General features: G+C 39.9%; 1 protein-coding gene and 1 non-coding gene across 3 annotated transcripts in view; one reads left to right on the top strand and one right to left on the bottom strand.

Moving 5' to 3' along the window:
• The window catches only part of CASD1 (CAS1 domain containing 1), a 28,298-nt gene extending 15,344 nt beyond the window's left edge, over positions 1-12,954 (bottom strand). Inside the window, exons 1-6 of one of the 2 annotated variants that reach the window (XM_064704315.1) lie at positions 12,657-12,954; positions 7,499-7,595; positions 6,715-6,835; positions 5,147-5,191; positions 2,948-3,010; positions 1,679-1,723 (exon numbers count right to left, since the gene is read on the bottom strand). In XM_064704315.1, the coding sequence (XP_064560385.1) occupies positions 1,679-1,723; positions 2,948-3,010; positions 5,147-5,191; positions 6,715-6,835; positions 7,499-7,595; positions 12,657-12,789 (504 nt within the window). In that variant the 5' untranslated portion in view covers positions 12,790-12,954. Of the gene's footprint in view, positions 1-1,678; positions 1,724-2,947; positions 3,011-5,146; positions 5,192-6,714; positions 6,836-7,498; positions 7,596-11,872; positions 12,123-12,656 lie in introns of those variants that run through there. The other variant, XM_064704316.1, reaches the window with a different exon arrangement.
• Positions 12,955-19,064: 6,110 nt separating this feature from the next.
• TRNAN-GUU (transfer RNA asparagine (anticodon GUU)) lies at positions 19,065-19,138 on the top strand. The gene has a single exon. It is a non-coding gene; the product is annotated as a tRNA-Asn (tRNA).
• The last annotated feature ends 2,816 nt before the right edge of the window (positions 19,139-21,954 follow it).

The raw sequence follows: 21,954 nt of genomic DNA, 5'->3' as shown, positions 1-21,954 counted from the left end.
GATGAGCTGGAGCTTCTCCAGCTTATAGGACTTCTATTTATAAATTGTTTCTGAATTATTTCTATTTATAAACTGTTATGTAGTTGCCATCTTAAGACAGACATGACCAGGCTGAAGTAGCATGACCAACCCAAGAGCTAAGTAAAAGATATAGGTAAATTTCAAAATGCAACAAGTTTAATCTAGTGGCAGGTTACCACACCACTGTCAGCTATGGTGAGGTTGCAGATATGTCTGATTTTTGAAGCTTTTATTTTTTTGGAAGTCCCTTAAAATAGAGGATGTTTATCTTTGTTCAACTCTAAATATCATATTAAATGTTTTGTATAAATATAGTAGTGTTAAAAAGAGCAGAGCTTCCCCTGTATATTGTCAGTTTCTATCTCCTGCTGTCCACAAAAGGCAACAAGCTAGGGCTAATATATACATACAAGTAAAGGGAATTATTTAGCTAAGTGTCCTGCAGCTTTGCAACCTGACCTTCTGCATGCCAGAACATTATCCATATATAATGGCATTTTCTATATGGAATACAATGACTCATCCTGGTAATAAATGCTACAGTCTCAGACTGAGAAATCATATTCTAGGCTTACTACAATTCCTGAAACTCAAATATTTATGTGGATCCTACAGAGGAAGGGAACTTAGGGGTTCACCTAAAGGAAAAGGAGAATTTTTGATGCCTCAGGAAATGTGTGGAGGGCTACATACACACATGACCTCCTCTTAAAAGTGAGGGAGTTTGTCCTTAGATGGGCATGCCCACAAGTTTCCAGATTGGTAGAGTGCCTCAACTGTCTCTAAAACAAACTGCTTTTGAAGGATTTTGTTTTAAATGCAACACATTTTTCCCCCTTTACATTTCAGCTCCTATGAAAATAAATTAGCTAATTCTTTCCAAATTCCAATTCCCAAATATTTGGAAGCAAGGGACATTAAATGTGGAAATAATGAGATGAGTGTTTGTTTGATTTGACTTTGTTACTAGAACAGACTAATTAAGGGGCCTGCTGAATTCCATCCCTGGAAGTTTTAAAGAATTGGTTCACTCTTGCCAAGTGTAAGATAAGTAGAAATATCCTGCCTGGTGGCAAACTGATGGGTCAGGACACCTCTTCTGGTCCTTGTCAGCCCTGTTCCCTGTGATGCTGCAATGCATATCTGTGGTGGAATCTTCCAGTGCAACAAGATTCCAGAACTCCAACCTCTTTAATTGTTGAATTATCCATGTAAAATTGTGATTTTTACCTCTATATATATATATAAAAGAAATATATGTGGTGAAAGAGACCATCCCAGATTGGGCCATACTCAAAAGTAGAATTTTGTGACTGAAAAAGGTGTATTTAAAATACACTTCAATTAGTATGCAAATACTTTAACTTTTAAAATTAATAATCTGCTTTTAACTAAATCCACTTTATTAGCTAGGTTAAAGCAAATTAATGCCTATTAACCAGTACTGCTGACAAAAACCAAGTACTGTACATCACAAAGGTATAATAAAGCATACCTGGTATTTTAAAACTACTTTTAGTAACAATAAATTCACTGAGAATAGATTTTACTCCAAACTGTGTTTAACAACTTGTTCACGTAACCAACTCGAGAACATTAAAAGTTATCCTACAAGAACTTCTTCTTCACTAAAATCCCCTATATGTGTATAACTTACCGTGGCAGCTCCTACTACAATTATATGGGGTTTTGCCACAGAACCCTAAGAAACAAATAGAAAAAGGAACAATTATATGGGGTTTTGCCACAGAACCCTAAGAAACAAATAAAAAAAGGAATTAGTTTTAAAATATTCTTAAATTATTTTAAGACTCATATCTACATTCACTATGACTCACTTGCCCATCAGCAAATGGCTACAAAAGAGTAGATTGCAGATATATTGCAGACAACATACACCTGATATTTATAAGATACAGAATAGAATTCACATAATAAAATCTACAAAACCATGAAGTATCAATAAGCACCTATAATCCTGATCAACTGAGCAGCATAAGCTCTCTTTAAAACATCTTCTCCTAAGGTCAAGTAAATTGTAGATCACACTACTGAACTTTTTATCTCAGTCTCAGCATTGTCAAACATCTGTCAGAGCTGCTGCATTGACCATTGTCACCCCAGAGGCGTGTGACAGTTCTGTGCAGGACAAGGACAAGGGCCAGTGTACTCAAACAAAAGAGCACAAGGAAACAAACAGTCCTAACCACCTCAGAACCAGTTTTATCCCAGCACCACAATGAAAACCAGCAGCACTCAATTTTTGTAGAAACACAGAAAAAGAAAACCAAATGATATCTTCACCTATCCTGATGGAAAGTGTTGTGCAAGAATGATCAACAGGATAGCAAAATAATCACTGTGAGCTACTACTAAATAATTCCAGCCTATTGAAAGGTCAACAAAAGAAGAAACACGAAGAAATTAGCTGCCAATCTGTAAATGTATTACTTGTCAGAGTTACATACAGAATAACATGACAGCCTGCATCACAACTGAAACACATAAAATAATTAGGAGGCTAATTGAGGGAGATATTGAAAACAAATCAAATCAAAGAATTCTTGACTTTGCAAATTACCTTTGCCCTTCATTCTGAAACACTCAAATTAACATATATACAAAATAATAGAATATCTCAAGTTGAAATGGACTCGTAAGTATCAAAATATTTGGTCACATTAAAGTGGAGTCATTGCAGCCACAGAGGAAGTAAAACACCAAACCAGACTGAAATTCCTTTAGCTCTTAATAAGATTAATTAACCTGCTCCTATGAAGTAGGGTTTTTCTAGTTTGCTTAGGGGTTCTTAAGGTCCAAGTGATATCATCCTTGGAAGACCAGGAGATACCCAGAAACATATACACCAGTAAACATCCCCCTTTCACCCTTTCTGAAGTCAAATTATAGATCTTTTGAAACAAACCTCAGCCCAAGATTTGATACGTTGCCTCATAGAGCCATTAACTTCTGGATACCACAGAAAATCCTGTAAAAAAAAAAAGGCAGTTACTCTGCAAGCTTAAACGACAATCAGTAGACTAAAACCAAAAAATGCAAAAAACCAAACTAATTGCCAACAATTCAATTCTAAAGGAAAACATTTGGCTCAAAGTGTGATTTCCTTATAATTAGCATGAAAATCCCGGTATCTTACTTCAGCATGGAGAACAGAAAGCAAAGAAAAAAAAAAAAGAGAAGAAGCTAACAAATCCACAAAACTTTTCCCTATAAAAAACAAATTTTTATTTGTAGTTCAGGAGTCAGAATTTCACCAAGAAGGTGTTTTTTTATGTCTGCCAAATGAAATGTCCCTGGGTTTCTACTGCAATCAGGGATAAATCCACATAAGGTCACATCTATAACTTATTAGAACTTGCTTTTTGCTCAGTTTTCCACATCCTTACCAGCAGATTTTCTTTGTTTCAAAGCTTAAAATAAGTGATAGCATCAAATCATGATTTTCAAACAAAATCAAAACCTAACAATTCTTTTAGATGCCAGGAGCAGTGCTCAGCTTTCATATAGAAGGACAGTGCAGACTAGTGCTTTTATGTCTCCCAGGGAAAGCCATGACTTCCTAGCATTCAGTTACTCCTCAGGACAGCACTATTGAATAGTCTAAAAATACACATTGAAGGGAAATAGCAGAGACAACATCTGCAGAAACTATTGTGAGGAAACTTCGTAACAGAATGCTGAAACATCATCAGCAGAGAGGAAAGCTCTATCATCCACTCCTCTGGATTGTTACATTTTGGTAGCTCACTTGAGTACTGTCAATTCATTATTTGTCTGTGGAACCTGGGAACAATCATGCAGTCCTCTACAGTGGCTGAAGGACAGAAGAGTTACTGTGATGACTAGAAAGGGCAAAATTAAACTCTCCACTTGTTCCCAGTAATTTTCTCTTTTGATGGTCAAGTATTTTCCACATTTGGATTATTGGGTCACAGCCAGTCTGAATATGGAAATCCAGCTATCATGCCAATAATGTCGAAGGGCAGCACTGCATCAAAACAAGGAAGCAGCACACTGGGAATATATTAACTATGAGACATCTCCCAAAAGCCCAGACCTGCCATCTCAAATCTTTGTGGTTAAGGAGTTTTGAAGATGTGGCCCTGTCAGGCTAGCCCAATGCAAATCATGCTGCATCAGCCTCTTCCTCCTGCCTTGTGTTCTGTCCCATCTTTTCCAGCATTCAGATAACAACATGATGAACCACATCAGACCTAACTGAAAAGGAATCCTGTGAAGTAACTTTTTGGCTGAACTGACTCCTGAAACAACCCACTCCACAGCTCACCAGTGCTAGCTACAGCACAAACACAGGAACATACTCTGAAGGCCAACAGAGCAGGTCAGCACATGCTTAAATTGCCATGGGCTTCCCACCCTAAGATGTTATTCTGTACCCTAAATCTTAACCATGTACACAAACAAGTACTGAAAACCCATATTCATAGAACTCAGCAAACACACTGCTTCTTTGGTTTTGGTGAATAGAGAATGAGTTTTCTTCACGGCATAAATAAATACATGACTAGCACAATGCCAGCACTGCTGACAGCTGTCATGGGAAGCAAAGAAAGTTATTGACAACAGCATCTCCAGTGCCAGGGCAGAGGAGAACACAGCCCTTCAGAAAAACTAGCCTCAAGTACTTGTTTACTTTTTTTAAATATCCACATTGTAATCAACATTGTGCTTATTTCTCCATGCAAAAACAGTGGAAGCAATACTTGCTGGGATAGCACAGAAAACGCAATGGCAATTACAATTACCAATCCAGGGAGACCCAGATATATATTTTTACAGCATGAAAAGAGTAAACTTCTTGGCAACAGGTATGCTTGGAAAAGCCAAATTGGAAGATCTGGCAGAAATTATACACAGTTCCAGAGCTTATGCCCAAAACTAAGCCACAATACAAATACTCCATGCCAAATTCTCTTAACAGAGTATGTTAAGAGGCACTGTGAAACATTTGTGAAATATTTATAAAGAATGTTGATGGTCTTAACCTTCTTTTAACTTTTCAGCTCTGACGGCATTTTCAATTATATTATATGAAATAATAACATGATTATGGTTTGCAATTTAACACTAGATAATAACTTACCACTTTAATTGAAGCAGATTTATCTTCAAATGGGATATTTCCATGCTGTCAAAAAACCCCAAAACAATAAAAACAAAGTAAGAGAAACTTTCAGAATGAAAACAAAACATTTACATACCTATGCTAACTTGCTCTCACCCAATATTTATCTTCAGTGGAGAGGATTTTTCTTGTATAAACTTGTCAGTGTATTCACACAAAATATTTATGTTGCTTTCTTGATAAAACAAGCTACTAAAATAAACAGTTATTTTTCCTGGAAGCAATCTAGCCAACAAAGTCTGAAATGCTTTCTGCTCCCTCTGTTACAAAGGTATCAAATGTTTTCCTAAATTTAGCCTCCCAACATAAGAAAAACTTATGACTTTTCCTCTTTTTTTTCTTACACTGCCTTATTCCAGCCTTCCTTTTCCTCTGCCCATCTCCTTTATACAAAACAACCAACACAGTTTTAATTAAAGAATAAAAGAAAATAGTCTGAGGCAGAAATAAAATCTATAATGCATTATTAAAATTTCTGGGTGAAAACTGTAAAAGAGAAAGGAAGGAGTCAGATATGCATTCACAATACTCCTTTAAAATTATAAAACACAGTATTAATTTTGGTACTGATCCATAAGAACAAGTGTACTTCTTCAAACTGAGATCTTGATTTCAATAACACTTGACAAAAAATACTCTCAAGATCCATTACAGCACTCTCTCATCTCACCATTACTTTTGGGCAGCAAGAGTGACCTAACCAACTGACTAAGAAAACCAGAGTTCTTGGATCAATCGAACATCTTGTTTGGACAGGTGGAAGTGATTGCATGCTGGACAAGCTGCCACCTTGCACTTCTAAGTGACAGAATTACTAAATAATTGACAAATCTGATGTACTGTTGAAAGGCATCTTTTCCATCACATATGTCCATACATCTATGAAGATATGTGCTCAAGAAGTATCACAGAGCAAAAGAAATCAGCACTTTGTTCAACAAACGATACACCTAAATCCTTTCTTCCTCCTTCCACCTGGCTGCAGTTTACATACTTAACATTATAAAATTCAGACAGCACTTCATCAGTGATCAAAAAGAAGGTAAGACCTGAAGATATTTTCAGTTTCCAGCTTCAAGTTAGACCTGGAAATCTGTCATTGCCCCAAGGATTTTTATGAACAGATTAGATCAGCAATTTAACTGACATTTTGAATGACAAATTAGAAGGCATGAATTACTACTATTTAAAAACACACGAAGGAGCAATCATTTTCCCATCAAGAAACCAAATACGAAGCATAAATTGCTGTGGGACAAGTCAGCTTCATTAATTTATTCCCAGGCTGCTGCACGCTTTCTCTTGAGCTTCCAGTTCTCTTCTCAGATTCACAATCATCTCATGTGTACCCAAACAATTATTTTGGTCTAATCTTGTTCTTCTTCAAAAGACCTTTCTGCGCTTCTCCTTTCATATGGCAAGGCCAGCAAACAGTACAATTTGAATTTTTGAAGTTCAGACAAGAGTTAAGAGGTAAATTGGGAAGAAAGAAACAAAAAATCAAAAACCAAAACAAGCTATCTCACCTTAACTCCCTCTTCTTTGACTTGAGGATTTATCAGTTTTATGAATGAATAGAACAGCTGTCGAATTCTAGAATCTCCTATAAATACAACATGTTTGTCTATGAGGCAATTTTTTGCTTCACTGTAAAACAAAACAGCAACATTACAGAAAATACATACCTTAGAAAGAAGTACTCTCAAAATCTACAGTTACATAGATAATTCTAAACATTATATCCAACTCTAAGGCATGATAAATTTTTTAACATGTTGAATTAATAACCAATTTATTGCAATTTGCATAGAATTGAAAATGAACTTTCCTGCTAATGTAATTAGGCAAAAAACTAAGCAGGTTTTCCTATTATGTGTGCTACAAATACAGTTGTTTCCAAAAGGTAACATACAGCATAACTCTAAAAAAAAAAAAAAGTTCTCTTACTAGGAAGTGAAAAAAGTCATAGGTAATTTTATTAGGGATAGTTTTATTTTCAATTTGACATGTAAGGTCAGCAATCTGAGCGTGACATATGCAGCCTCATGTGGCTTTCCATAATTTGTGCCAGTACCTCCATCACCAACATTTATTTGTATTTTTATACAGAAATACAACTATGGTAAACACTCTACACAGATAAAGTACTTGGAAAAGACTTCTTTCTCATAAATGTACATTTTTGAAAGCCTAGAGATTCAGATATAAAGTGAACAATAGATTACACTATTACTACAATTACAGCAATTACTGCAGCTGCAATCAAATGATGCTTATTTACAGATGAACAGAAGACATGAGTTTCCTTACCTATTTTTATACTTATGCATCATACAACTGTGAGGTTGCCATACTTTTTCTCCAAGAAATCTCCCACTGGACAGAAGATACTCACATGTATCACCACCTTTGAAATGTTATATTAAGATTAGAATTCAGACACATGAAATATAAAGCATAGCCCTGTTGCCATTATAAAAAATAATTTGACAACTTCTGAAAAACAGAAATTGAAATAATCAACAGCAGTAAACAAATTTAACTGATTGTAAATACATCTTGCACAAGCTTCTGCAAGTTGCCTTCTCACTCATTATAGAATACTTGTTCTGTAAATACCACCCCAGCCACAAAATGTTAGTGATCCTACTTCTGCTGTCACAAAGATGTTGTGACATGGAATGGCATTTCCTTTAAGAGACGCCAATCCCCTTTGCTATCTACTATCCCAAATACACTAAAAAGAAATTAAAGAATACAACTGTTGAATAAAGTAACCTTCTACACAGAATCACCATGTATAGCATCTTACATAGAACATAAAACTCATTACAAAGTTTGCAGGACATATGGTCATGTGGTCACCTTAGAACAAGTGATATGGATTAATACACAAAAAAACCCCCCAAACATTTACACATCCATCTGCTGATGATTCTGAACTGCACTTATCTCTTCAAGTCAATAAACTCTATGCTAATTAAGATGAATAATTTTACAGGTGCTGATGTTTCAGCTCATGTTAAATTTCAAATGTCTCAGTTATGAAATCAGTGACTGTTATCTTTCCCAACTCCATGTCAGATTGTGCTGTTTTATAACTGAACACAACTGAACCCATTCACTGCAAGAGAAGTTGCTCTCCAACATTTTTGTCATTCTTGGCATTTCCGAGCACTGACAAACAGGGAAATGGCCGTGAATGAAGTGGTAGGAACTTGTTCTAGCTTGGGCAGAACAATGTACCACTGCCCATACCTAACACTTCCTCTGAAACCTTCACTTCATTAAGCTCAACTCATACTTTGGTTTTCAAGCAACACAATTGCATGAGTTTGCAATTTTGCGTATCAGGGAAAACTATAATTACAAGTAAGTGGCACAAAAAATGAAACTGTCAGGAATAATAAAAAAACTATCTAATCAAAAGCAACATGAGTTTGATAATGAGGTGGTTTAGAGTTATTACTGATAGGAAGGCCTCTACTTCACAGATGATGACAGCTAGGAGATGTATGAAAGTGATGTAAGAGTGAACTTTGTAAAAGAATATCCACCACTAATCAGACTCACTCTGACATCCATTAACTTGCTGAGAAAGATGTGTAAGAAAATCAGGACAGTTATTCATGGTCAGACCAGTGGTCAGTCTAGCCTAGTATTCCGTCTTCAACAGGGGCAAAAAGCAGATGCTCAGAGATTAATAAGAAGAGGGCAAATAAACATTCCATTCTTGCCTAACATTCTCCCAACTATGTTCACTCCAAGGATTTAGTGAAATTGACATGCAGTCTTCAATTTCTTAGCACCCACAGAACCCTTCTAGAGTTTTCTTTATCCAGAGCTGATGCTTGAAGAATCATCTGCCTATCTCTGAAATATGGTTTCTACTAGATTTACTTGGGGCACTCCCTGGTTCTCCAATGGGGCAAGGCAGTCTGGAATTATATCTGCCATGATTTGTAGACCACTATCACCCCTTTCTCCATCAAGCTTTCAAGACTGGAGGATGTCCTTACAGAGAGGTCATGGCCCAAGCTCAGTACCCCTGTACTCCACGGCACTCCCACCACAATAATTGCCCATAAACATCCTACAGTACCTTCACTGAAGTAACATCCCAAACACTGCACACATTTCAAACTGAGAGACAACAATGCATATCAAGGGGTTAGGCTTCTTTCCCAACTCCAGGTACTGATTATCTTACTATTGCCCTGAGCAATACTAGAAAGCTCCTGAAACTCATTCAGGCTATTACTGAAGTTTCAGATCTTCCTTTAAACATAATTGTAGAAAATAAGGGGAGAAGACGACGCGGGGGAATAAAACAAAACTGAAACAGCAGCCAAGAAAGAAAGAAAGTAAAGAGGAGGTTACAAACCAGTGCCTCCAGAAAAGCTCAACTCTGGATTTAGCAAGTGAAATAGCAGCCAAAGAACTATGCTCATTTGAATACACCACAACTTCTTAACCATCAGTGAGATCTTTAAAAAAAAAAAAAAAACAAAAAACCAAACAACAAACCAACAACAAAAAACCCAACCAAAAGAACAAAAGAAACAGAATTTCAAGTGCCAATGTATACACAAAACACAGACCATTCTTTTTAAACTCTTTCTTTGTGTAAATTATCCTTCCAACAAATTAAGTTTTACGCTCACTTAGATACACAACATTATAGTTATACAAAGTGCATAATTTTTCTGATTTTTTAATGTTCATTATTCTAATTTATCATTCCTCAAAATCATGGCTATTCAATTGAAATTGTGAAATCTCAAAGTCTTCATTCAGCACCAGAGCACACTGTTTCACAAAGTTTTCTCTAAAATACATACTCTTAAAGAGCTGGAAATTCAATTGTTCTGTATTATTCAAAGTAAAAAAAGTAGTTTTAAACAGAGTGTACTACTGTTGATTTCAAGAATGTGAAATTTTAAATAAATTCTTATTTCCAAAACAGTTTAGGACTGTACCTTTGAAATATAACAACTGAAAACCACAAAGCATTAACTTCACTGGATAGTATGTAAACATTGAACCCACTTAACTCTCCACAAATTAAAGACAGCCTGTACTTTCTCTTTATTCACATTCTTTTGTAAAAAATGTAGGTGACCCCTAAATACAACCGTCTTCCTAAACATAAATCTGACCTTCCACAACTTCAGTTCAGCATTTTTCCATACAAGTAAATTTTATACAGGCAAGTTTGACTGGAACTACACTGGGCTGCTCCTGTCTATAATATGTACTTGCATGGCTGTGGTCAAAATGAGCTAAAACCTTTCCATGTAATGACAATCAGACAAAAGGGGAAGTATAAAAGCACAACAAACAGAGCAATCACTTACATGACATGGCCTGGCTACTTTGAACCTGTTTGCAGCCCTACCTCCAACACCCTCTGGAAATCATAATGACCCTTTTTGGGATATTTTCATCTAAAAATATTGGTGTAAAGTGTCTTATGTGTAAAAGAAAGCGCCTTCTTGTGATCATTTAAAATGTATTACCCAATTTCATTTGTCAGCTGATATTTTTGTGTTATGGCACAATAAAAATCAATTTACGTTCCCCCAGTAATTCCTGACATTTGAGAACATTAAGAAGTTACTTGGTTTCTGTCCAGGCCACAGAATTTTTGCTTATTATTTGTCATAGGGAAGCTGTTCTATTCTTTTGCCGTTTATGTTGCTCTTTTGTACACACTTTCCAAGTTCTACCATACCACTACTTAGAGTGGGTGACCAACACCACTGAGAATGAGTGAGGTGCCAGTGAGCTTTAGCTGTGCACTATCAGTGAAAACCTCTGCTTTTTTCATTACTTGTCAAAAGTGGCATTAGCTGAATTTCAACTGTTTGTTATCACTGAAGGTTTGCAGAATATCTCTTCGATTAAAGCACCTCTGATTTTATCTATCCTAAAAATTCATCTGCTGTAATTTTTCCACCTTCCTTTTCTAAACTTCTCTTTTGAACATTTTATGTTCATAGAAGCCCAAACTGGTAAGTGTCTTTTCACTATGACTCCATGTCATCCTAAGTTTTAAACACTTATGGAAAAACCTTTCCCTTGCCCTTTAATTGCTTCAAGAAACTGAAAGCGTTAGGTAAAAAACTTCAAAGGTTTGTATCAATTCATACTGACTATATCAATTTACATAAGGGTCAGAAGATCATCACCATTTTGCAATCTAAGACTCACCCCCCCTCGTTAACTCTCACAGAATATACTGAAATTATGCATATTTTATTTTCCTTGTAATCTGCTTGATATGTCAGCTCCCATTTGCTTAGTCTTGCAATCCCTCTTAAAAATTTTGCCATCCTCCTTCTGTGTAGTTTTGTGACACTGTTGTGCCTTAAGGAACACTGCACAACAGGCAAGTTCAATTACCTCATGCTTGATCTACTCTAGAATTCAGTAAATGCTTCCAATTTAATACTAGTCAGTTTATCGCTTACCGACATGCCAGTAGAGGGTGAATCTAGGGAATTGTAAACATAGAGATCCCTACCCCTTTTTCCATTTCCACAATGAACTACCTCGCTCAGCCTTGTCTCCCATGAATGCTGGCAGCCAAGTGTTAGAACACGACACCAGCTGTGCTACAACAAACAGAGCCGCGGACATCTCCCTACAGATCAACTTTTTCATTTACCCACAAAAACATACCGCATTTTTCAGCGTGACACAGAAACAAGTAAATATATCCTTCAGCGGCCGCATTTGCATTTACGGATCATGCCAAGTTTCTCTGCTCCAGGGCCGAACCAACCCTAGCGAGGAGGAGCGGGCCGAGGTGCGCCGTGCGCGGCGGTCACGGCCGCAGTGACACCGGCTCGCTCCGTGCCCGGAGCTTGGCCGCGGCCACCGGCAACACGTGAAGCCAACAGCTCTGTACTGCGCTCCATCCACCACAGCGGCCGCTTTCGTTACGTTTGATGGTTCAAAGAGTGAAACAATATATACCAGATCTCGTACCAACTAAGACTTTAACCACTAATTGCCAGGTAACTGGCCATTAATTATGCCGTAAGGAAACAAGTGACAGGGAAGAAGTCACCCACTACCCCGGCAGTTTCACCTGCCGCAGGCCGGGCCCTGGAGGTGCGGCGAGCTCTCAGTGCAAACAGCGCATAGCCACAGCCCCGCCGGCCCCACTCGCCCGCCTCACTCCACGGGGCCTCGCCCGACCGCCGGGGCCTGCGGCGACCCCCAGGCCGGGCCCCCAGGGCCCCGCGGGCCGGGTCCCCGCTGTCCCCCAGGGTGGCGTCCCTCAGCAGCCAGCGACCCGCCGCGCCACGCGGCCCGACCGCCCCGGCCCGCCGCGTCTGCCCCGGGCGGAGGGACCCTCCGCCCTCCCTGCACGGCCGCGGCTCCCGAGCTCCGCCGGGGCTCCGCCTCCCCTGCCCGGCAGCCGCGGCCCCCCGCGGAGCGCCCGCGGCCGCCCCCTCACCTCGGTAGCGGCGGGAGGCGGCGTGGCAGGCGGTGAGGAGCACGACGGCGCCCAGCGCCAGCGCTTTGGCGCTCCTCACGCTAAAGTAGTAGTTGATCTCCCGTTTGCCCCCGGTGTAGGCCAGCGCCGCCATCTTGGCTCCTCCATGACAACAGCGTGCGATGGGGCGGGCGGGCGCGGCGGGGCAGCACTGGGTCCCCGTCGGCGGCCAACGCGGACCCCGCCGCTGCTGCTGCCGCCGTCCCCGCCGCTGCGGCCGAGAGCAGCCCCACGCCCCCCCGGCCCACGGGGCGGAGCCGGCGCCCCTCTCGAGGCGCCGCCGCTTCCCCTCGGTCGCCAGCGGGCGGCCCCAGCGTTCACCTCCCCGCCCCGCGGCGCCGTGAGGATGCGGCGGCTCCCGGTGGATTCCACGGGATCGCACCGCACTCGGCCCGAGTCCCGCAGCTGAGGGGGCGGCGGCGAGGCGGAAACCCCCTGGCGACTGTGCTCTGTGAACGAGGAGCTGGGCGAGGGTCTGTGCCCCACACGGTCCGGATCGGGCATTGGACAGTGATGGCTTCGTTACAAATAATGCGATTTTTAAACACTTGTCACTCTTCTGTTGATAATGAAATGGCCATTCCAGGCTGGGAGACGCTCACTCCCTCTGAACGCGGGTGGGTAACTGTACAAGCAAGCTGACACACAGAATCACAGAATCCCAGAATCAGTTAGGTTAGAAAAGACCTCTGGGACCATCGAGTCCAACCTGTGACCGAACACCACCCTGCCGACTGGACCATATCACTGAGTTTAAGGAAAGACACGCAGTCTTTCCTAAACACGTAAACACCTCCAGGGATGGTGAGGAACGCCTCCAGGGATGGTGAGGAACACCTCCAGGGCTCCTAAACACTTCCAGGGATGGTGAGGAACACCTCCAGGGTTGGAGGAACACCTCCAGGGTTCCTAAACACCTCCAGGAATGGTGACTCCACCACCTCCCGGGCAGCCCATAATCCCCTTTTCTCTGAAGAAATTCTTCCCAATGTTCAACCTAAATCTCCTGTGGTGCATCTCAGGACCACTGTGTCCTCTCATCCTATGGCTATTTGCCTGGGAGAAGAGGCTGACCCCCACAGATTTACCTGGGTTTGAGGGATGTATTAATTGACTGCTGAAATCAAACCTTGCTAAGATTTACAAAAGGGAAATTCTGCTCCTCCACAAGCATCTACCTGTGTTGGGCAGGAAATCTGGGCTCCGAATCCAGTCCCTCATCAGTGATGGAGCCGCCACCAAACCCTGCAGGCCCCAGAGCAGGGCAGGCTGTCACAGGAAAGATTTTAGACAAAATAAAGTAACCATATATAAACTGTATAAACAAATTTAAAACTTAGGAAATGTCTGCAGTATGTAGTCACATAATGTTATGTACATACAAAATTTGAGTTCTGAGTATTATTCTGATGTGTGCTGTTACTATATTTTCAATATATGTCCCATTTCTATCCAACCAATGTCATTACTATCTACCAATATGTATAGTCTCTACTTCTTTTCTATTCAAGTCCATCTGTTGAGTCATTCACCTTTTCAGTATCTTTTTTAAATAATAAAAGCACTTCACTCTTTTAAATCTCTCAGTTTTATTCTTTTAGGGAATGAGAGAGAAAAATGGTGCCAAGCATACAGATGGGTAGTTACTTGGTTATGTTTTTCCAGAAAAACCCCAACAAAACCAAACTAAAACAATGGCAGCAACAAAAATCCGGACAAACCAATCCCCCAATTCTGGTTGTAATAGGGATTCTTTTACTCCATAAATGAAAAATTCTCATTGATGTATTATTTTTTTTCTCATACCTCATTCAAAAAGTCAGGAATTTTCAAAGTCTTCTTACTGTGAACAAACTTCATTGTTTGTTTAAATTCTTAAAATATTCCTGTTAGTGCTTCAGTTTCTTTGTCTTAATTTCATATGCACTTTGCACTTTAAGAAACAACTTAAACACTTTTAAATGCATTTTCTAGCCAGAACATTTTGTAGCTTTTTGCATTGTTGCTCATTAATGATTCTTTACAGTCTTATGAAATATATCTTACCTGCAGTCATTGAGGACCACAGATACTCTTCTTCTTCATCTGTTTATGTAATGTTTGTTCACAAACAAGTGAGACTTCATCCAACCAAAACATATTTACTTCAGCCTGTCTCATTCTGCAATGTAAATATGTTAAGTTTGAGGTCCATTTATGACCATGAGTGCAGCTCCTCAAAACTTACCCAAATTGCTGCTGTTACTATAAGCAGTGCAGATGCAGAAAGCACCTGGGGTTCTGCCACAGCTCCTGGGATGTTGACTCAGCTTCTCAGTTAGAGTGGGTACAATTCTTAAGCAGGGAAATTTAATTTATTATTTTATTCTCAAAATCAAAAAATGAATTGAAGTCTCCACAACAAAGTTGTCTCCAGAGAATTTCAGGGATTTTCAACTAAATCCTCTTCTTTCTCTAAAAGAGCAGCAGGAACTAAAATGCTATCAAAACAACGATACTTCTGTTTATATATATCTCAGAAAATTACAACCCTTAGAAATAGTGATTCTGTCCTGCAGCGTTTGGAGGGCTCTTTCAGATCTGCTACCTGCTGCTGGGAGTCCCTGGGTGTTCCTCACTTGCCATGAAGACCTAACACTGATCTTAAGTAATTCCTAAAAAACTCCATGTGTGGAAATCTCCATGTGTGGATTTCGACTGTGTTATTTTATGTTATTTTATCACATGCTGATACTGTTGCAGGTTGAGTATCTTAATTAAGATAATCCCCCTGTGTATATTAAATATTTATATGTGTGTAAGCAAGACATCTGCTTTTGCTTCCACGCTTCTTTAGAGACATTGCTTAGGAGATTGATAATTGAGATCCCCTTCATTCAGTCAGAAGTTTTTGGCTGAAGTGCTGTAAGTTAGGAAGTGGTTTGCATGCATATGGTCTCCCTTCTAACACGTTCCTCCTTGTTTTTCACAAGCTAATTGAATTTGGCATCATGACATATACCTAAGTAATTCACACCAAAACCACTATGTATAAAAGGCCTGATAGAAAAGGCTAATTAGGGATTGCAAAGTACCCTATCAAACTAACTCCAGACATGAACTATTATTAGCTAGAAGCAGCTTTGTAAATTGTGTTCTTTCTTTATTTTCCTGCTGCTGATCAACTTAGTGTGCTGAAAGTAAACCAGAAGGCTGCAAGCCCTTCTGATCAGTCAAACCTCAGCTTTTGGTTTGCAAATGCTACAGCTTCTTATTGGCTTTCTGCTTGCTCTGCTGGAAGCATCAAGGGCCATCAGTGGGAGGGGAACACTTAGATCGGCCACAGAAAGAAGACTCAGAGAAGAGAAAAATGTTTCCTTTGAGAGGTAGAGGAGATAAGACACTGCTGTGCATGTGGGATAATGTGTATGAATGTTAAAAGTAAAATGCCTCTGGAAGAATTTCAAATATGTTTTTTCTACAGGGGTAGCCTTAGGTTAACTGGTTAAATTATTTTCATGAGAAGCAGTGGTGTTTTCTATGGTCAGTAATGACTGACGCTGTCATTACTGTGGTTTTTGGCTGCTCTATTTCCTCTATGAATCAATCTAATAAAAGTCAGGAATGAAGGGGTTCATCCCACCTAATTCCACTCACTCACAGAGAACCAATCTATTTTAAACTAATCCCCTCCCTCTGCAGAATTGAGAGAGCAAGTAAGGTGGTAATTTACTTGTAAGTTAGAATAAGGTGAGTGACTTACCATGAAGAATGGTGACTTTCTGTTCAATTTAGAAAACAAATTTAAATTGGACAGATGTCGTTTACACAGATATAATTTAGATGAGGTAATTCTTCTTTTAATGATTCCTGACCTTTCTTGGCAGGCTCAGCATAAATGGAAGGAGAACTTTGTGCCATGGGTCAAACCTGGCATACACATATGAGTTTGCTGATAAACTGAGTTGGCAGGAGATGTCTTTTTTTCCTGTTTTCAGTATTACAGCTATGTGTAGCTTATTGATTTGGAGCTACTGTCCCCAGGCAAAGGCACGATGTAATCACAAGGACTGGGAGCATGTAAGAAGATGAAGTGGCTACTGTAGTATAAAGTCAGATGTAACAGAGACCTGACATTTAAGTATTCTCAGAGGAATAGTAGGGCATTCTCATGTGATATTATACCCTCTGAGTTTGTGTATAAGAGTATACTGTAGCAAGGAATATAAGCACCAGAGCTAGAAAAAAAATTATCACTTGCCTCTAATCTTCAAGTTTCATAAGGGAAATGATCACATGTTCATAAGGAACATTCTGTTTGTTATATAATAAGTAGAATATTCCCTACATCGACTTACATGTTAATTGTTGACTAATTAATTAGTAGGATCTGCCATACCCCAAACCATATCACTTCTTAATTTAAATGGTGCAGCATTGCCAGATTGCTCTGGTCAAATTGTAATTCCAGAAACAAAGCTGTGTTTCCAATGGATTCCTGGGGGGTGCAGTGTTTTCAGTTATACAGCTTTTGCCTGGGCAGCTTTTGGGTACCTGCCAAATAATGGCATCAGACATTTTAATTGCTGGGTTTTCAGCCTCATAGTGATAATAAATTTTTCCCTAAGAATCAAGTTTCCATGTGGCATGTGTATGCATGGTAGCCACCCATTGCAAATATTTGGTTGCATTAATGAAGAGGGAGTACAAAGTGTAAGAAATCTTTTTCTCAGTGAACTTGTTCAATCACCCAGTGTATGTAGCCTGAGTACTGACTTGATAGCCAAATGCTGAAAGAAATACGCCCTCAAACCTGTAAGATCCTGGTACTTTGTCCGAATCCCGGCTGTTTAGATGGTCTGGAAAGGCCCGGGGTGGCCTTGGGGCAGCCCGCACTTCAAAGGACGAGAAGAGGCTTCAAATCTTTTCTCGGTCTCGGTGTTTATTAATTGCTTATCTAAAAGATTTTCTCTCGGCCCGACAGAGGTCTGCTCATCAGCCAGCCATGAGCACACTCCCAGCCCCCCGGGGCAGTCACCTATCTTTATACTCAAAGTTACGTATACAATATTTATCATTTTTCCCCAATACCTTTTACCCTTATTAACCAGTGCACTTTTAGTAACAACCAATCCTAAAGTGCCACCATCACCACAGAAGATGGAGGAGAAGAAGAAGAAGAAGAAGGAAAGGACACGCCCCAATTCCTCCATCTTACTTCTCTAAACCCCCCTGTACAGAAATCCTAAACCCTGTGTTTCACCCTCTAATTAACTTATCCCTTCACCATTCACCCCGGTGAAATCCTCCTATCCTCATACAGGTGTCGTCTCCTGTGTAGGATCAAAGTCCAGCCACCAGACACTTCTGGCAACATTCCAGGAGTCCTGAGCCCCCAAGGGTGGTCTCGGTGACTCGGCACCTCAGTCCTGAGGTGCTGAGATCCCACAGTACTTCTATCAGCAATTACTGTTTTTACAGAATTCTAATTTTTTAACAGTTATAAAAATGGTTTCTCAATAGTCTGTACTAAAATCAGACTGATATTAAGTGAAGTAATTATGAAATCACATGTACAAAGGCCATATTTAGCTTTATCACTAAGAGATAAATACATCTGCTGTTCTGTAACATGAGGCTTTATAGTGTTTTCCTTTCAGGCTTCTGTGGGTCTGAAACAAAGATGGATCAGATGAAGACAGGGAAGGGAATTAGGCAGAAAGCAAATATTTTAGTCATCTGTCCCCTTTAATTAAGGACAGTCAGGGGGCCACACCTTTCTGCCTCATGGGGTGTGTCACTGCTGTGCAGCTACACAGTCCTGAGAAAGGGGCTGGGACCCAGCTCAGCTCATTAATACAAATAATATTTTTTTCAGCTGCTTGCATTTTTATCCTCAAAGCTTTGTATCCATCAAAGTAATGGGTTAAGAATGCTTGGTTTTGGTGAGTTTTTTGGTATGCAGGTGTAAGTTTTTTCTATTTCCCCCCCTCTCTTTTCTTGACTCCTGGTTGAGGAAAAATGGCAGTCACTGTTAGTTGCTTTCAAATTGAGTTATTCTCTTTTCATGAAGACTTTGTTTCATATTGTTTCCTTTTTCATAGTTCTCCCTTGTGCTCCCAGTTTTGCTTTCTTAAAATTTAGAATTCTTTATATTTATAGGGCAGCCTTTGGAAGCCTACACAGGCACAGTGCAAGCTTTCCTGTGTTTGTGCAGCATTGTAAGCCTTTCCTTCTGGCTGCCAGCAATACAGATGCCATGTGGTGACCATGTTCTCTTCTAGCATCTCTGCACTAAATCGCTGCTACTTGAAATTGATGTTTTTAGGAACATAAATTTATTTTGGGTAGAGAAATTATTTTTCTTATGAAGATTTGAGCATCCAGGGAGTCTCTGTGGCGCAATCGGTAAGCGCGTTCGGCTGTTAACCGAAAGGCTGGTGGTTCGAGCCCACCCAGGGACGTGTTTCTGATTTTCCTCTGCCATGACAGGGGGTTGGAACCAGATGACCTCAAGGTCCCTTCCAAAACCTAGCCATTCAGTGAAATTTTAGAAATTTGGAATTCTCTCTTAAGCCTCAGGTTCACTGAAACCCTTGTTTGCTGAAGTATGAAGCAGTGGATTAACAGACTAAAATATTTCCATGCATCATTATTTCAAAATGAAATTGCATAGAAATAGTTTCATTTTAGCTGAACATTGCAACGTTCCCTATTCTGTCAAATTTGTTTGTCTGGAGCTCTTTGTATGGAGCTCTGTTGTGTTATTTGTGAGCTGTAAAGGATCTATGTTATTTTATGATGTTGAAATGTAAACATAGATATACAAAATATCAACATGGGCTACTGTGCACCTCAGGCTTAGCAAAGATTTGTCATTTAGGAATTAACAGGAAATTGAATAGTTGTGCCACTTCCAGCAATTTTGTGTAACTGGTGAGTTGGAATCTACAGGAGAGCTATAGTTTTTTGCCCCTAGCTTTAAGTTTCCTGTGGATAGCACACTTTAATTATTGCTAGATGGCTGGCAGGTAGATCTAATTTTTTGTTGTTGTTTTTTTTCTTATGCTTTAAAAATACTCGAATGGAAAGGTTTAATTAACAGTGTATGGCTTTATCTAAAGCCCAAAACCAGAACAAATCCATATGCAGTGAATCCACTGGAGCCCATTATCCTTCAGCAGCTTTCTTGTGGACTCTTTTTCAGGAGCTGTAGTGATAGGACACGGAGTAATGGGTATAAATTGAAAGAGGGAGAATTCAGGTTAGATATTAGGAAGAAATTTTCTACTGTGAAGGTAGTTAGACAGTGGAACATGTTGCTTAGGAAGATTGTGGGTATCCCAACTCTGGCCATGTTCAAAGCTAAGTTGGATAAGGCCTTGGGCAGTCTGGTGTAGTGGGAGGAACCCCTGCCAGGCATGGTCAAGACTAGATTGCTGGGGTACCTGTTGCCGATTCCCTGACTTTTGGGACTTTGGCTGGCCCTCCCTGGGGGCTTCTCTGTCAGGGGAAACCCTCCTGGAGCAGTCTTGTGTCAGGAAAGAGAGATGCTCTGGATTTTTTCAGTCTTCATGTTCTTGTTTATTATTATCTTCACTAGAGTTTTGCACACTATCCACACCAGGCTCAGCACACTGGAAAAGCACTGGAAGAATGGCTAACAGTCTCTTGCTACAAGGTCTTTTAAAGCTAAACTATCCAATTAAGAACTGACACCTACATTATTTCCCCTTTTAACCCAGTAACTGATCCCTAAATGCCCACAATGTGGATTTTTCTGCCTAATTACAAAATGCCACCCAAACCCATGAAGAAGGAGAAAGAAGAAGTAGGAAGAAGAAACCCAGGATGACACCCTGTGCCCTCCATCTTGCTTCCATCCACTACATACTAAAAATCCTAAAACCTAAATTTCTCACCTTAGTAATACACCTTCAATACTCTTTACAATCTACTTCACACTTTAGTGGATTCTGGTCTATCTTGAAGTTTAGGAAACTTTCTCCATGAATGAGGGTCAAAGTCAGTGCTCCCCTGGGGGTGAGGCACCCCAGAGCAGACAGAGAAACATTCCCAGTGCCCTGGTTCCCACACTAGATGAACTTTCAGGCCCACTCCCACCCTTTAAAGTTCAATAATTCTATGATTCTATTTTATACGCCTACCTTTCTCTCACAGAGCTCTCTTTCCACAAACCTGTTTTCCTGATACATGCAAAGCAATTTGGAAATGGAATACAAATCCCAGTTGGTTTTCAACACACTAGATCCAGATCATATCAAATAATGAATTTAAAATTTATATATTTTTAGGAGCCACACTGTCCTAAATTTCAGACTTTCAGGGTGTGAGTTTAACAAAAAAAAAAAAAACAACAAAACCAAAACTATTAAACTTTGTAAGCATGCTAAGAAACAGATGAAGGAGTCAGTAGAAATCAATTGAAGTAGTCTCCACAGTGTGTCTGGGCAGTGCATTTCCATGTGAGAGGAAAAGAGGTAAAGGAGTTTTCACACAAAGCCCACAGAAAACAGCTACTGAGTTGTTGCACATTGAATTTCCACAGTATTTATGAAAAGTTAACATAGAGAATGGATTTTTAGACTAAGCTTCTGCAGGAGAGAATAAGTAGAATGTAAGAACATTGCTATGAACCAAGAAAGAACGTGTGAGAGAAACTCAGTTAATCCATAGGTCAGTCCTTGGCCCATAATTTTATTATCAGGGTGTCATACCTGAAATGGATACCCAAGTCTCATTACAACAAAGAGATCTATAAGATCCTGATGTACAGACAACAGTAAAAGCTATAGCGATGGTATCATTGCATATAGGGCCAGAGAAGCACTGCCTTAAACATGAGCAAGGTGTTAGAATCAGTATTGTTTACTCTTGGATATGCTTGTCAAAATACATATTTAATGGTTAACTTGTGTGAAGGAGGTGAGTGGAGGGTAGGAATGTAGTTGCTGAATCTCCAGGAGAATCAAAGTGCTCATACTCCCCAAGCAGCTGAGGGCATCCCAACACTGGAGGAGGGAGATGAAATGCTTGTTCCTCTCACCTGGAGCCAGACAAGGACACTGTCATACGTAGGCACAAACCACCAGCTCATCCTGCACAGGGTTAATTCTTAACCTTGGCTCTTAATCTCTCCAGAAAATTGGAGAGTACTAACTGAGAGTTATAGGAAAAATATGAAATAAAGTATTTGAAACTGTTCTCCAGAATCACATAGGGAACTGATAAAGTTCAAAGGACCTCTTGTATCTGTCTG

Source organism: Zonotrichia leucophrys, chromosome 2 (assembly GCF_028769735.1).
Source record: "Zonotrichia leucophrys gambelii isolate GWCS_2022_RI chromosome 2, RI_Zleu_2.0, whole genome shotgun sequence".
Lineage (NCBI taxonomy): Eukaryota > Metazoa > Chordata > Aves > Passeriformes > Passerellidae > Zonotrichia > Zonotrichia leucophrys.
The sequence above is the reverse complement of the archived record's forward strand: the minus strand, read 5'-3'. Positions and strand labels throughout refer to the sequence as shown.